The 16,642-nt window shown below is 49.3% G+C and overlaps 1 protein-coding gene across 4 annotated transcripts in view; it reads right to left on the bottom strand.

The window, feature by feature from the left end:
• Positions 1 to 16,642, bottom strand: part of ARMC9 (armadillo repeat containing 9) — a 128,159-nt gene that overhangs the window by 43,156 nt on the left and 68,361 nt on the right. For all 4 annotated transcript variants that reach the window (XM_043964291.1, XM_043964289.1, XM_043964288.1 and 1 more), the window contains 2 exons: positions 8,744 to 8,834; positions 7,263 to 7,318 (listed from right to left, as the gene is read on the bottom strand). In XM_043964291.1, the coding sequence (XP_043820226.1) occupies positions 7,263 to 7,318; positions 8,744 to 8,834 (147 nt within the window). The remainder of the gene's footprint in view (positions 1 to 7,262; positions 7,319 to 8,743; positions 8,835 to 16,642) is intronic.

The raw sequence follows: 16,642 nt of genomic DNA on the forward strand, positions 1-16,642 counted from the left end.
CTCTGTCCAGCCTGGACATGTGGAAGAAAAGTTCAAAGTCAGTGTTCATCGCCTTGGAGCTCAAGAGCCAGGAGGGCCCCAGGGGCTCTCTAGGCCTGAGCGCCTTCTTTTTATAGAGCCAGGTGTGGCTCTCGTTTATTTATGAATGGCGAGAATCTCCCGTGTCCCTGGCACACCATATCACACCACACTGCAGTCACACGGGCCATCAGCCACCAACCGGCACAGGAACAAGGACCGGCCCCACCTGCCTTCAGCCATAGCCAATCTCCTTCCTGTGAATGAGCCGGTCAAACGTCCACAGGAGTTGAGTCACGTGGGAGTGTGGCGCTGGCACCTGTGGCACACCTTCCTCTGAATCCCAGGTGAGCAGCAGACAAACGGTCATCTTATGAAGTCTGATTTTTCAAATAAACGATGTCGGCAGCACAGAGAGGGCTGGGGAGCAGGAAGTGGACGGTCTAACTCAGAGCATCCCTGTTTCAAACGTGCTCCTCCACCTCCTGCTCTGATCCACTGATGTCAGTGTCGTTTTTAATTCAATGAACCTGGCTCCTTCCTGGAGGCGAGGTTAACTGCACCGCCCGGCCTCTCCTTTCCTGCTGTTTCCATAGAAATGGACCCTGGCACAAACAAGGTTCACAAACACCTAGGGAAGAACCCTGAGCACTTAAAAGCCCTCCCCTTGTTTGGGCCGATGTCTATTTCCATAGAAACTGGAGTGGAAAAGAAGGCGGCAGCAGTGAGTCAGCCCGATGGGCTCATTCCGAGACCTCCCAGGGACAGCATGTGCGACAGGCCAAGGAGATCGAGGAGCTGGGAAACACAGGCCTCTGCTGGAAACTGGGATCTCTTTACCCACAGTCGCATTTAAGGGGCAAGAGAGGCACCTTCCCCCCTCTGTGAGAGTGGGCAAAGGACCAGCCCCTAAGCAGTGTATGCCCACTCCCAAGTCCTGGGCCCAGCGGTGGCCTTGTTGGCTTTCCCAGAACCCTTGGAGGCATGACCAGTTCCCAAGAAAAGGGGCCCTGCGGGCAGCGTGGGCCAGGCTGTCAGGGGGTACTGGGGGCTGTGCAAGAAGAGGGCTCTGCCAGCTTGGCTGGGAGAAACCCTACCACTGGGGCCCGGCTTCTCTCTTCCTCCAGGGGTGTGACGCCTCTGTGGGCACAGGCCTGTCCAGCCTCTGAGACCTTTGGCTCTCGGTCCTAAGGATGGAAGAGGCTCCTGACAAATGGCGTCCCTGGCTCAGCATCACGCTCCACACTTGCTGCTGGGCTCTGTGCTCAAACCCAGGTCCTGGATGCTAACCCTCTAGGCTGGCCTCCCTGGCTCCTCCTTTCTGCCCATGCAGACCCTCTGCCTGGGCCCCAGACCCTTCACGCACCACCCACCTGGCCCGCTATCCTGTGTCCTGGCTCGTCTCATCTCCCTGGCCTGCTGGGCTCGGGGCAATTGCCCGATCCTTCCTCCCATCCAAGCCGAACTCCCAGCTCTGTTCACTTCTGTTGGCACTGACTCGTGGCAGCTGGGCACTATTATGGAACCTTGGCCTCAGACACAGGCCAGGGGGCTTTCAGGTCCCCTGGGTGAGCTGGCCCTTCTGTGGATGGGTGTTTCAGAGAGTGGCACCCTTAGCTCCTGCAGTCTTCCCTCCTCCTGCTGGCTGCTTCCCTTCTCTGGGTCTAGGAACACATCCCTGCCTCCACAACCCGGGTGGAAAACAACCCTGGGTGCCGACTCTACTCCTTTCACACCAGGCACGTGTGTCTCCTGGACTCTGTAAACTCCTAATCCAGCTATGGAGAGTGGGAGTGAGCCTGCAAAAATCCCTTTTCTCCTCGAACCCTAGACAATTCTCCCGAGCTCCAGAAGCTTGTCCTGCTCCCCACGCTGTATTCCTGGGACACGTGGTGCCGGGAGGTCACCAAATGGCCAGTCACACGCACACCCATGTCTTCTGGGCTCCAAGAACCAGCCCCAACAGCTCCCCAGCTCCAGGAGTCTTCCTTGGCAAGATTACACAATCTCCTCTGAGTCCCAAGGAGCCCATGACCTCTCTTGTGTCCCTCCCCTTCTCTCCACTCCCCCTTTCCCCCACCCCCAGCTTAGGCCCCCATCACCTCTGCCTTGGATCCCTGCAGGAGCCTCTCCCGTGGTCTCCCCAGCTCATGCTTCTCCCCCTCCAGCCCAGGTCCAGGAGCCAGAGCGGCTCCAGGAATATTTCTGAGGCCCATTTCTGAGCACATCAGTCCTTGCTCTAACCTGGTCACCCGTGTTATGCCTCAGAAGCCCGTCCCAACCCGCACCAGTCACTACTCCCTTTTCCATACTCTACCGTCCCTCTAGCTACCTGCCCCGTGCGCCACTCCCCTTCCTCCTGCCCCAGCCCAGCTGCCAGTGCTTCCCTCCCCCCTCCCCCATTCTAGAGACAGCTTTTGTATTGAGGGAGCCTGACACAGTAGACAGAGTTGGCCTTAGAGCTAGGTTCAAATTCTACCTCTGACACACACAGTATTACCTCTTTGACTCTGGCCAAGTCATTTACCTTCTCAGTGCCCTGGGGGTCTTTCCAAGACTCTAGAGCTGGTGGCAACCTGCACTGATGCCAGAAGCCCCCTCCACTACGCAGATGACACCATTGATCTGTCTCTGCCCCCTGCCCCCCCAAAGAAAACCTCATTCTTTCCCTCCAAACCAACCTTGCTTCCAAACTTCCCTTCGACTGCGGAGGCTCCACAAGCCCTCCAGTCACCCAGGCTGGTCACCAGAGTGTCGTCCTCAGCTGCTCTCTCTTGCTCAGAGTTTGTGCAGCAATCATAACAACAAAAAGCAAAGTGAGTCAGGCAGGAGGAAGGAGATACAGGTCTGTGAGATAATGCATCCCTGCTCCGCTGTGTGACCTTACACAAGTCAGGCAACCGCTCTGTGCCACATCTGGAAAACAGCTGGGTCCCTTATTTTAAGTCCTTTCCTGCACTCTGAGAGGAGAGACTTTTCCATCTCAGCTGAGATGAATCAACAAAGACCTTTCCCCCAAGGCCTGGGCTGGCGTGGCTGAGCTGGGCACAGGATTTGCTGCCATCTTTGGCAGTCAGTCATCAAGGCCTCTGGGACTCCCTGGTGTCCTACAAGGCTCAGCTAAAGTGCTGTCTCCCACCAGAGGCCATTCCTGATGCCCCCAGTCACGGGTCCCTGCCTCACTCCCCATATTACTTGGTATTTACTTATCTGAGAGAAGCAGCCTCAGGTGGGGAAGACGCTGGTGCTAGTGCCTCCTCTGATACTCTGGCCCTGTGACCCAACAAGGCCCTTAACCTATTCACTAAGGCCACAAGTGGCAGGGCAGGCAGGTACCCATTCTTTCTGATAATACGGAGTTCCCCACACCAATGAATTAATTGAGTCAATCAACACACATTTATTAAGTGAGTGTAATCAGACATAAGCTCTTCCTAGGAGAATGGAGGCTCCCAGGGGGCAGACTTAATTTTTACCTTTGTCTCTCTGTCTCTCTATCACTTCACATGATGCCTGGCACCAGCAGGCACATAAAACAGGCAGGATAAATGAGTACATGAGAGACTGGCTCACAAGGGCTAATCGCAGAAGCCAATGTTTGGGCCCATGAAAGCCAAATGTTCTTTTTTTTTTGGTGAGGCAACTGGGGTTAAGTGACTTGCCTAGGGTCACACAGCTAGTAAGTGTTAAGTGTCTGAGGCCAGATTTGAACTCAGGTCCTCCTGACTTCAGGGCTGGTGCTCTATCCACTGCGCCACCTAGCTGCCCCAAAGCCAAACGTTCTTAAGACAAGGCCGGGCCGTGTGACTAACAAGCCAGAGGGGAAGGAAAGGTGACCAGAAGGATGACCAGCAGGGCGGGAAGGGCCAGGTCAGGCCCTGTTCAATGCTGCATCCCTGGCTATTTACTCCCTGGGTTTCCTATAGCTGGGGGTGGGGGAACCTGCTCAGCCATGGCAAACGGGAGGCCGTGCCCCATTTCTGTGTCACTAGGCCACAGGTTCTGTGGCTGCTGCCCAGGATTTGAAGATATCCTTCTGTTTTATGGGACCAGGGTGGCAAAGACGCAGAGGAAGTCACTTGGACCAGGAGGCACCTGCCTGTCCCGTACTTCTGACCCTCCCAACCCCGGGCAGCTCCAGCATCAAGCCCTGAGCCCTGCTGTGCTCACACAGCCCTTCCAGCAGGCTCCAGGCCCCCTCTCCCTTTGGGCTGCGTGGCCAGCTCTTCCAAATGTAGATCGCACTCTTCCCACCCACTGTCGATACCCGAGGCTCCTAGGCCTACTGTCCATTTCCTATCTGTGGCCCAACTTTTTCAGTCTCTTTGCCCTCGCTCACAACGGTGTCTTATGTCTGGAATTTCCGCTCCCTACCCAGCCTTTAAAGGCTAATTCCAATGTCCTTTCCTGGAGGAAGACATCCCTGAGACCCACCTCTGTAAGCCTCTTTCTCCCAAGGACCTCCTTTCTCACACATCCAGGCTGTTTGTAGGCCATATCCCCCCCACCCGACAGTACATCCTAGGAATGATACCTTGTCTTTGCACCTCAACCAGAGCCACACACAGTAGGTGCTTAATGTTTGCTAGTGGGGGTAGGAATGACCCCCTAGGCATCTGTGACTATGGAAATAAAGGAATCTGATGGCTAATGGACCTGGCAGATGGCGCCCTGTCACTCAGAAGCCAGAGAACAGTGATGGCGTAAGGCAATCTGTTCTATTGATCAGAGGCTCCAAAGAGGAATGCTGAGCAGCCACTTCTCAGTGACACGTCAACAGGGAGCCAGAAAGGCACAGGTTGGACTAGAGGACCGCTGAGGCCCCTGCCAATTCCCTCTCCAGCCAACGCAGTCGCCTTTGCTAGAATTTCTCAGACAAATGGCCAACACTTCCAGGGACAGAGAACTCATTACTTTACCACAAAGCTCACCAATACCAGATGATTCTCGCAAGCCATTCCCTGACTTAGAAATGATAAAAGGATATGAATAGGCAGTTTTCAGATGAAGAAATCAAAGCTATCTATTGCCATATGAAAAAATGCTCTAAATCACTATTGATTAGAGAGATGCAAATTAAAACAACTCTGAGGTACCACCTGACACCTATCAGATTGGCTAATATGACAAAAAAGGAAAATGATAAATGTTGGAGAAGCTGTGGAAAAATTGGAACACTAATGCATCATTGGTGGAGTTGTGAACTGATCCAACCATTCTGGAGAGTGATTTGGAACTATGCCCAAAGGGCTATGGCACTGTGCATACCCTTTGTTTTTGTTGTTAAATTATGAAAGTATTTTATTATTTTCCAGTTACATGTAGAGATAGTTTTCAACATTTGTTTTTATAAGATTTCTAGTCTCAAATTTTTTTCCCTCCCCAAGACAGCAAGTAATCTGATATAGGTTATATATGTACAATAATATTAAACATAATTCTGCATTAGTCATGTTATAAGAGAAGAATCAGAGCAAAAAGGAAAAACATCAAAAAAGAAAAACAACAACAAAAACAATAGAAATAGTATGGTTCGATCTACATCTGGATTCAGCAGTTCTTATTTTTTCTGGATTTGGAGAGCTTTTTCTATCCTGAATCCTTTGGAGCTATCTTGGACCATTGTATTGCTGAGAAGAATCAAGTCTATCACAGTTGATCAAAACACAATGTTGCTGATACTGTGTATAATGTTCTCCTGGTTCTGCTCATCTCACTCAGCATCAGGCCACTTAAGTCTTTCCAGGTTTTTCTGAAATCTGCCTGCTCATCATTTCTTTTCTTTTCGCAAGGCAATGAGGGTTAAGTGACTTGCCCAGGGTCACACAGCTAGTAAGTGTCAAGTGTCTGAGGCTGGATTTGAACTCAGGTCCTCCTGAATCCAAGGCCAGTGCTTTATCCACTGCACCACTTAGCTGCCCCCTGCTCATCATTTCTTTTTAAAATTTTATTTATTTATTTATTTAGTGAGGCAATTGGGGTTAAGTGACTTGCCCAGAGTCACACAGCTAGTAAGTGTTAAGTGTCTGAGGCCAGATTTGAACTCAGGTACTCCTGACTCCAGGGCCAGTGCTCTATCCATGCTCATCGTTTCTTACAGCACAATAGTATTCCATTACATTCATATACCACAACTTGTTCAGCCGCTCCCCAATTGATGGGCATCCCCTCAATTTCTAATTCCTCACCACCACAAAGAGAGCTGCTATAAATATTTTTGTACATGTTAGTCCTTTTCCCTTTTTTATCATCTTTTGGGGAAAAGACCCAATAGTGGTATTGCTGGGTCAAAGGGTAACTGTGCATACCCTTTGACCCAGTAATACTACTACTAGGTCTGCATCCCAACTCTCTCTCATCCCCACCTCCCATATTCAATCTGTCACCAGATTCTGTTGAGTCCACCTTTAACAAATGTTTGTCAATTTGCTAACTGGCCACCCTGCCCTGGATGCAGTCCAGTTTATCCAGGACTGTCCTAAAACGTGGCACCAAGAACTGAACACCTGCTGCTTACGTGGTCTGACCAGGGCCCTGGCTTATTCTGGGCTATGTCTCTCTTGATGCAGTCTAAGAACCAGTTAGGGCTTGTGATCACTGTATCCCCCTAAGTACTCATATTAACAAATTTGTGGTCCACTGAAACCCTCAGATCTTTCACACAGAGAGAAAACTGTTCTAACTTGGGGCAGAATTTTATAGTCTTCTTGTGAAATTTTACCTCCTTGCATTTGGCCTTTTGTTCTAACTTGGGGCAATCATTTGGAGCCCAGTTCTCCACAGGTCAACTTTCTCACAAAAAGAAAACCCAGGTTACAATATCTAAAGCCAGACAAATGGCCAACACTTCCAGTGACAAAGAACTTATTACTTTACAACAAAGCTCATCAATACCAGACAGTTCTCGCAAGCTATTCCCCAACTGAGAAATGGTTAAGGGATATGAACAGGCACGTTTTGTTTGTTTGTTTGTTTGTTTGTTTGTTTGTTTTTTGGTTTTTTTGAGGGGCAATGAGGTCCCAGGGTCACACAGCTAGTAAGTGTCAAGTGTCTGAGGCCGGCTTTGAACTCGGGTCCTCCTGAATCCAGGGCCCGTGCTCTATCCACTGCGCCACCCAGCTGCCCCCTGAACAGGCAGTTTTCAGATGAAGAAATCAAAGCTAACTATTGTCTTATGAAAAAATGCTCTAAATCATTATTCTCTCAGCATTTTTTATACACTCTCAAGAGACCCTTCAACTTACTTCATCATCTTCCTCCTCTTCATCATCTGACTCGAGAATCATGTCCGGTGGGTCTTCTACAGAGCAAAACCAAAGTCAGAGATGGGAGCAGTGACTGATTTCCCCCACAACCACCTCCCCGGGCACCCTTCAACACCTCTGGAGGGAAGCTAGCTTTGTCCTTGGTACTGTCTGCTGCACCTGCAGGCAGGTAGAAGCAAGCAGTTTAAATAAATCCCTTCTGATCACAAGAAACCTTTTTTTTTTTTTTTTTTAGTGAAGCGGTTGGGGTTAAGTGACTTGCCCAGGGTCACACAGCTAGTAAGTGTTAAGTGTCTGAGGCCGGATTTGAACTTGGGTACTCCTGACTCCAGGGTCGGTGCTCTATCCACTGCGCCACCTAGCTGCCCCAAGAAACCACTTTCGACAGCATGGTAAAGTCACAAAATCACCACCTACCATAATAGGGAGGGGTTCATTTATGGCTTTGGTAAGGAAGAAAAAAGGTGGTGATGGAATGGATGGAGGGAGGCATAAAGACCTAAAGAGAAGAGGAAGAGGGGCTGGGGGGGTTATTTCTGGTGGGGTGACTGGGGGGGGCAAAGGGAGAAAGGGCAAAAATTGGGATGGAGAAGTCAGGAGGCAAAGCAGGAGAGCCGGGTAGGTGAGGAGCAGAAGGGGCAATTTGTCTCTCTCCCTTTTTTTTTTTTTTTGAGGCAATTGGGGTTAAGTGACTTGCCCAGGGTCACAGAGCTAGTAAGTGTTAAGTGTCTGAGGCTGGATTTGAACTCAGGCCCTCCTGACTCCAGGGCCAGTGCTCTATCTACTGCGCCACCCAGCTGCCCCCCAGAAGGGGCAATTTGCCAGAGAGAAAGCACCTGAAGCAGTGAGGCCCAGTCCAGTTAGCAAGGTGCTTGTCAGTACTAAGGCCAGTCAAATGCCAAGAGGATCATGAAAGAAAGAGTGCCGGGGCCTCTGTCCCCAGGAGGGCACCTGCCCCTGCTCTAAATGGAGGCATCATGTTGACATCATGCCCCCCCACTTCTTGAGTAAAGAAGCAAGGACTTCCTAAAACAAACCTGTCTAGGCCTCGGACCCCGGCCTCCCCCACAATCACTGTCTTGGGGTCACGGCCTAACAGGCCAGTATTTGCTCCACAGTGATGACGTGCCCAGAGCCCTTGATCTCTGGGCTGGGTGGAGCTGGATCACGGTGTGCTGACCCATCCCATGCACCAGGCCTCCATCCCTACCCCAGGCTCAGACATCTGGATCCCAGAGGGCAGCGTCAACGTTCTACTTTCCTCTCTGAAACCTTGCAGAGGCATCTTAGGAATCTTATCAAGTCAAAGAAATCTTAGGAAAGCTTCCAACGGGACAAGTTTATGGCAACTGCTGGCCTGCAATCTTTGATGGCCACCCCACTGGTTCTCCTTAGGAAAGCCTTCCAGTCTATACGTGAGGCTGGGGAGCTTCCTGACACACGGCGAAGTGTCCTCTGACCTGAATTCAGCTGCTTGATGATGAATTCAATCTGCCGGATCATTTCAGCACTGCCTTCCTTGATGAAACATCGCAGGATTTCTTCCATTCCCTAGACGCATTGGAGAAAAGATCAGTGAGCGTTTGGGCCTCCTCTTCACGGAAGGAGCCTGGCTCTTCAGGAGGGTCTTTACATCTCTCAAAGAAATTATTTGGTTTGGAAAATTTACCAGGTAAGAATGGTTCCAGTTAATTCCAAACATGTTGTTAAGCCCCCTCAATGAGGCCTACGTGGAAAAAACCCCACCTGCTTTTAGTTTAAACAAAGGCCCTGCTCAGCCCTGTTACATCTAACCCCTCTGGACCTGTTTCCTCCCCTGTAAAAGACCCTCCAAGGTCCCTTCCAACTCTAAATCTAAGTTCTTAAAAATCTCTCCCCTCTGTTCCATGTTGTCTCTTCTCATTGCCACTACCTTATCACATGCTCTCATAAGAGCATCATGCTGTCCCCTTACCAGGTCACAGAACCATCCTGAGATCACAGGTTTAGAGTTTGGAGGGACCTCAGATAGTCTCCGATTGAGAGCCAGTGTTCTTGCCCTTGGCCTCCGGGCCTTGACTTGCCCTGGATGTTGGCTGGGCTTGGGTGTTATCCCAAGGGAGGGAGGACTGCCTGTCAGTGGTACCCTGGCACCTTTGGGGGCTTGGGAGCTTACTTGTACTGCTTATGCAGAATTACAGATTGCATCACCTACTTTTAACTAAACTAACCCTCACAAATGGACAAACGGCTTTAAAAGACTCCTAGAGGGGCAGATAGATGGAGGAGTGGATAAAGCTCTGGCCCTGGATTCAGGAGGACCCGAGTTCAAATGCGGCCTCAAACACTTGACACTAGCTGTGTGACCCTGGGCAAGTCACTTAACCCCTATTGCCCCACAAAAAAAAAAAGACTCCTAGAATGAGGCCCCCACTGCAAATAAGAATGGCAAAAGCAGGGCAGCTAAGTGGCACAGTAGGTAAAGAACCAGCCCCGGATTCAGGAGGACCCGAGTTCAAATCCAGCCTCAGACATTTGACACTTACTAGCTGTGTGACTCTGGGCAAGTCACTTTACCCTCATTGCCCTGTCCCCCCCCCAAAAAAAAGAATGGCAAGAGCATTGGTGAGCATTCCTAGATTTTTAAAATTGACGATCTCATCACATTCGACAAAAAAATAGAGAAAAAGACTTAAAATGATCACATCTGAAAAATGATTTGGGGGCATTATCATTAGCAACCAACTGAAATGCATGAAGCTGTCACGATGAGCGAGACATTTTAAAACCAAGCTGTTATTTTCCCAAATGATGTCAGCATGTCTTTTCCCTTCCCCTGCATGCCCAGCACATCACAGGAGTTTAATAAATGTTTACTGACTGACTGAGTGATTTCCAAAAGCTTGCATGTCTGGGCGCTTAAAAAACCTGTAAATAATATTTTCTCACCTGCTTTGTCATTTTCCAAGTAAAGATTCCCAGCAGGTTTGGGGCCCATTTGCTAAAAATGACTCAAAGCAGATTTGTCACCTTGTGATTTGTCGGTAAGAACAGCTGACTGATGCCCTCACGGGTCTGGTGGAAGGGATGGGAAATAGAACGTCGTGATCCAGTCACCTCGGCCGAGCGAGCGTGTACTTTGGCCATTGGGATCCACCTATTTTTGCAGAGGATCTTTCCATTCTGGCAGCCCTCATCCCCAAGAAGGGGAAGAGGACGGCCTTAAAAGCTTCAAATCAGCAAGAATTTCAAGGATAACAAAGTCTATTTAATCCCAGAAAACTTACTAAAATATTATTAATGACTGTGATTTCTTATATGACAAATATTTTTAGTGAGAGCAAAAAGGGCTTAGGAAACCATTGATAAAATAAAAAGCCTCCCAAATATTATTTCTTATGTATCTCCTAGGACATTTAGGTAGTACACTGGATAGAACCCCAGGGCTGAAGTTAGGGAGACTCAGCTTCATGAGGTCAAATGTGGCTTCAGACACTTCCTAGCTGGGTGGCCCTTTTTTGGGGGGGGGCAAGGCAATTGGGGTTAAGTGACTTGCCCAGGGTCACACAGCTACTAAGTGTCAAGTGTCTGAGGCCGGATTTGAACTCAGGTCCTCCTGACTCCAGGGCTGGTACTCTACTGTGCCAACTAGCTGCCCCTCTGGGTGACCCTTAAAACCTATTTGCCTCAGTTTCCTCATCTGTAAAATGAGCTGGAGAAAAAAATGGTAAGCTGCCCCCATTTCTCTGTGACCCACAGAGAGTTGGACACGACTGAAAAAATGACTAAACATTTATCTCGTTGTTTTAATACATGTTTTTGCATATGTTTTATAATGGACATGATAATATTAATACAGAATTACATATATGGTTTAGAAATAAATGAAGAAGGGGGCAGCTAGGTGGTGCAGTGGATAAAGCACCAGCCCTGGATTCAGGAGTACCTGAGTTCAAATCAGGCCTCAGACACTTGACACTTACTAGCTGTGTGACCCTGGGCAAGTCACTTAACCCTTACTGCCCCACAAAAAAAAAAAAAAAGGAAGAAAGAAATGAAGAGACATATGTGGGGATAGGACTGACTGGGGTGCACAGCTGGGCTGGTACCTTGTTTTATCTAAACTTTCCATGTCCAGACTGGCCAAGCAGGCCCTTAAGGCTGAAGAGGAAGGAAAGAATGAGTGAGGTCATATAGCCAAAGGGCTCTGGGACAGTCAAGTCCTGGGAAAGATTCCTAGTAGGAGGGTGAGGGGCACACGCCCTTTCAGACCTAGAAGAGTCACATCTGCATAAGAAGGGGCCAGGAAGGTGACCTCCTGGGCACACCAGGACGTTGTTCCACATTCCAGAGTTTAAAAACTGGAAAACCAGCTGCCCCAGAAGAGGGGGAGGCCCCATGGGCAGGTGGGCGGGCAGGGTGGGCAGGAGAAGCCCGTGCAGCCTCCTCAGAGTCATGTTTTTAACCACACACAATAAAATGTCTAGGATGGGGGGACCCATTATACTGAAATAGTCATAAACACACAAATGAGTTCACAGCCCTCAGGTTGAGGCCCTGGGCTCCGTGAGGTCTCTGATGAAGGCCTGGGAAGGGAAGACCAAAGAAACAACTAAGCTCGAAGGACACTAGAGATGGGCCGGAGAATCTCCTGCAGAGGAGGTAAAAGGCTTGGGGGGGGGGGGGAGGGCTGCTTCCTAGTCTGAAGAGGCTGGCCAGAGCGAGCACCCAGAGACTCAGAGAGGAGTCGCAGGCTGGGTCCCTGGCCAGCACCTGCCTTGGCTAGACCTGCTCCCCCGTGGTGCTTCTCCTCGTCCCCTGGATGCTGTGCACGTTGTGGTGCCTACGCCCCAGGTTTAGGGGGCCAAATACCCGGCGGCCACTTTTCTTTCCATGTCATTTCCTTAAACATCTTAGCTTTGGCTGGTCAAATGAGGAGGTGGCTATGGTTTTAGGGGGTGCGGACTGGGGGCCGTCCTGGATCTCCCCCTTGTCGTCCAAGGGCCACATTCTTTTTTTTTTTTTTTAATGTATGAGGTATTTTATTTTTTCCATTACATGTAAAGATAGTTCTCAACTTTTGTTTATACAAGCTTTACAATTTCAGATTTTTCTCCCTCCCTCCCTCCCCTCCCTCCCCCCTCCCCTAGACAGCAGGCAATCTGATATAGGTTATATCTATATATCTCTATACATATACATATATATATATACACACACATATATATATACACATAATAACATTAATCCTATTTCTGCATTAATCCTGTTACGAGAGAAAGAATCAGAGCAGTGATGCAAAACCTCAAAATAGAAAAAAAACCAACAGCACCAAAAACAAAAGAAATAGTATGGTTCAATCAGCATCTATACTCCACAGTTCTTTTTTTTTTTTTCTTGGATTTGGAGATCCTCTTCCATCACGAGTTCCCTGGAACTCTTCTGTACCATTGCATTGGTGAGAAGAATATAGTCCATCACAGTAGGTCACCACTCAATGTTGATGATACTGTGTACAATGTTCTTCTGGTTCTGCTCATCTCACTCATCATCAGCTCACGTAAGACCCTCCAGGTTTCTCTGAACTCTTCCTGCTCATCATTTCTTACAGCACAATAGTATTCCATTGTATTCATATACCACAACTTGTCCAGCCATTCCCCAATGGATGGGCACCCCCTCAACTTCCAATTCCTTGCTACCACGTAAAGAGCAGCTATAAATATTTTTGTACATGTGGGTCCCTTTCCCCCTTCCATGATTTCTTTGGGCAAAAGACCTAAAAGTGGGATCGCTGGGTCAAAGGGTATGCACAGCTTTATCGCCCTTTGGGCATAATTCCAAATGGCTCTCCAGAATGGTTGGATCAGCTCACAGCTCCACCAACAATGCATTAGTGTTCCAATTTTCCCACAGCCTCTCCAACATTTATTATCTTCCTTTTTTGTCATTTTAGCCAATCTGATAGGTGTCAGGTGGTACCTCAGAGTTGTTTTAATTTGCATCTCTCTAATCATTAGAGATTTAGAGCATTTTTTCATATGGGAATAGATAGCTTTGGTTTCTTCATCAGAAAACTGCCTGTTCATATCCTTTGACCATTTCTCAATTGGGAATGACTTGGATTCTTATAAATTTGATTTAATTCCCTATATATTTTAGAGATGAGGCCTTTATCAGAAGCACTGGCCTCAAAAATTGTTTCCCAGCTTTCTGCCTCCCTTCCAATTTCAGGGGCCACATTCTTATTGGTGCCTCAGTGAAGAACAGACTTCATGGTGATCTTTGTGCAAGCGCAGCAAGGCCAGGCTTCTAGGAAATGATGTCATGTGTTGCCTTTGGATGCAGAAGGGAACCAGCTCTGCAGACTCCTTTATTTGCCTCGCCAGTGAGTCAGCCTCCAACCGAGGGACTTCTTCACAATGAGGGAGAGGGTCATTGCCTACACTGTCCAGCGGCTGGGCTGGAGGCCGACTCCCATTTTATGGACCTGACATCAGCCAAGGAGACCTTGGGAAGCACGCTTGGGAGGCTACCTGGGTGGGGGAGGGGGATTCTGCACTCTGAGCAAGTGAACCTAGGGCAAAGTCTGTGGAAGGGGGTTTGTGACAGTCTGCTGCTCCCATCTTCACCAAGATGCCCTCAGGGAGGGGACAGGAGACCAGAGTCCACAGGAGACCAGACCCAAGCTGCGTCTGCCCCGAAGCATCCCCTCGACCAGAACCGACAAGGGGAGGCCGAGCTGTGGCCCCCTGATGTGGGAGGCCCTTCGAGCCCATGTCTCTCCCCCAGGCTCCTTCTAGCCATCATCACACGGCAGGAGCTTGAGGCCTCTCTCCCTGGCTGCTTCCTCTGGACGCTCTCCAGCTCATCAGTCTTTTCTAAAATTGGGTGTGCCAACCTGGGCACCACACTACAAATGTGCTGTCTGGTAGGGAAAAATACGGCAGGATGATCACTGCCCTGGTCCTGGACACCATGTTCTCTTCATAAAGCCCAACACCAAACTAGCTTTCCTGAGGGCCACTGGGTCACGCTGCTGACTCACACTGAGCTTGTGGTCTACTCAAACCCCTAGATCTCTGTCAGACTAGTTACGTCTAAGCACATCTCATCCTCTATGTATATGAAGCTGGTTTTTTGAGCCCAAGGGAAGCCCTTGCGTGCATTCCCGTCACCTTTTACCTACTAGACTCAGCCAATGCTTCTATGATCATGTTTCCCCCAATCACTTCTGAGCCTCTCCCTCCTGCAGACATTTTCAGAGCCGGCCCCTCGGTGCCTTCATGAGTGCGGGGATGTGGGCCCAGGGAGCATCCACACCGATGCCTTTTCCTTTATCCAATCCCCATTTTCTTTCTTTTTTTTAAAGTAATAAACATTTTTATTTACACTTTGGGGCTCCAACTTTTCTCCCTCCTTCCCTCCCTCCCTGAGGCACAGGTTATACGTGTGCAATTAGGTAAAACGTGACCATATTAGTCATTTTGTACAAGAAACTGGAATAAAAGAGAAAAGAAAGTGAAAAATCGCCTGCTTCAGTCTGTTCCATCAATACCCGTTCTTTCTTTGGAGGTGGAGAGTGTTTCATCCATAGTCCTCTGGGGTTGTCTTGGATCACTGTATTGCTGAGAATGGTTACGTCATTCCCCGTTCTTCAATAAACAATATGGCTGCCTCTGTGCATGACGCCCTCTTGGTTCTGCTCACTTCACTATCCATCAGTTCATACAAGTCTTTCCAGGCCTTTCTGAAGTCATCTGCTTGTCATTTCTTGGAGCACAATCATATTCCATCCCCATCATATACCGCAGCTTGCTTGACCATTCCCCAGTGGATGGGCATTCCTCTGACTTCCCATTCTGAGCCCCCACAAGAAGAGCTGCTAGAAGTATGTTTGTACAAAGGGGTCTTTCTCTCCTTTGGGGACGTCTTTGCAATCCCCATTGTCAATGTTAACAGTGTTTCTTTTTTTTTCTTTTTTTTTTTGGGGGGTGAGGCAATTGGGGTTAAGTGACTTGCCCAGAGTCACACAGCTAGTAAGTTTTAAGTGTCTGAGGTTGGATTTGAACTCAGGTCTTCCTGACTCCAGGGCTGGTGCTTTACCACTGCGCCACCTAGCTGCCCCAACGGTGTTTCTCTAAAACCTCCATTTGGAGCTTCCAGTGGCCTCCCCTCTCTTCTTATTCTGATTCCTCTTCTGGACTCGGGGCTCACCTTACCCAGACAGAGGGTTCAGAAATTGTTCCCATTTTGGCAGCCAGCCATTTTCCATCTGGAAGATGAGTGAATTCCCTCTCTTGTGACACTACGCGGTGCTTCCATGTCAAGAGCCTCCCGTGTCTCTTCTGGAAGACAGGACTGGTCGTACGTGAGCGCGAGGCTTTGCTAGAGGCCCCCAGTCTTTGGCATCATCATTCACTCCCTTTACCAGTCTTTGTACCCAAGTCATCGATCATAAATGCCCACATTTAGAGGAGCAGAAATGACCTATGTGTCCAGCAGCAGGGGACCAACCACATGTAATGTACTGGAGAAACAGTGCACGATGCTACATTCGTGACAGGTCACCAGGAAGAACAGAAGAATAAGGCAATAGCTCCCTGAGGTTTACAAAATAGCGGCTCATTTGATCCTCACAACAACCCTGGGATAGGGGGACTACTGTTATCACCCCCATCGTATAGATGAAGAAACTGAGGCAGGCAGTGTGTAAGCGGCTTGTTTAGAGCTCCATGGTGAGTGTCTGACGCCAAGATCTGAACTCAGGTCTTTAGGAAATGCTGTAAAGCCCAAAACCAAACAACTCAGAAGCAAAAGCACAAGGCCCAGGCTCCCTACAACCTGAGAGGGAAAAGGGGGTGGAAACGCTGAGAATTCCAAGAGAAATTCAGGGCTGGCTGATGAGTCATCACCGATGTTTTATGGGCTGAAATCATGTCTCCAAACATAAGGGCAATTGTAATGGGTTTTATGGAAGCCTCCTTACAATAAATCACCAGTGTTTGCTTTAGGAAAAAAGAGCCAATCTAATGACGGCCGCCCAGCCACGTGTCCACGTGGGGCTCGGACCTGCCCAACCACGTTCTTGTGGCAACAGCCGTTGCCCCTAAGATCCCACTCTCCTGGACCCTCCAAGGACAGCCAGGCCACTTATCCCAGTGACCAGTGGCTCGACTTGGCCTCCAAGGGGAGTGCTTAGGCAAACGCCCTCAGACCGTCCCTGTCGTGTGTCACCTTTGCTGCCATCCTTTCCCCCTTGGGCAGATGCTGCTGTGTCCTTGTGGCTGCACGAGGTCGCCCCGGAGCCCTTGAAAGGCCTCTGGCTCCCAGCCCTGTCCCCAGTCCTGCACAGCTTCTCCCCTCCCCCCGGGCTCTTA

Source organism: Dromiciops gliroides, chromosome 4 (assembly GCF_019393635.1).
Source record: "Dromiciops gliroides isolate mDroGli1 chromosome 4, mDroGli1.pri, whole genome shotgun sequence".
In the NCBI taxonomy this organism is placed as follows: Eukaryota; Metazoa; Chordata; class Mammalia; order Microbiotheria; family Microbiotheriidae; genus Dromiciops; species Dromiciops gliroides.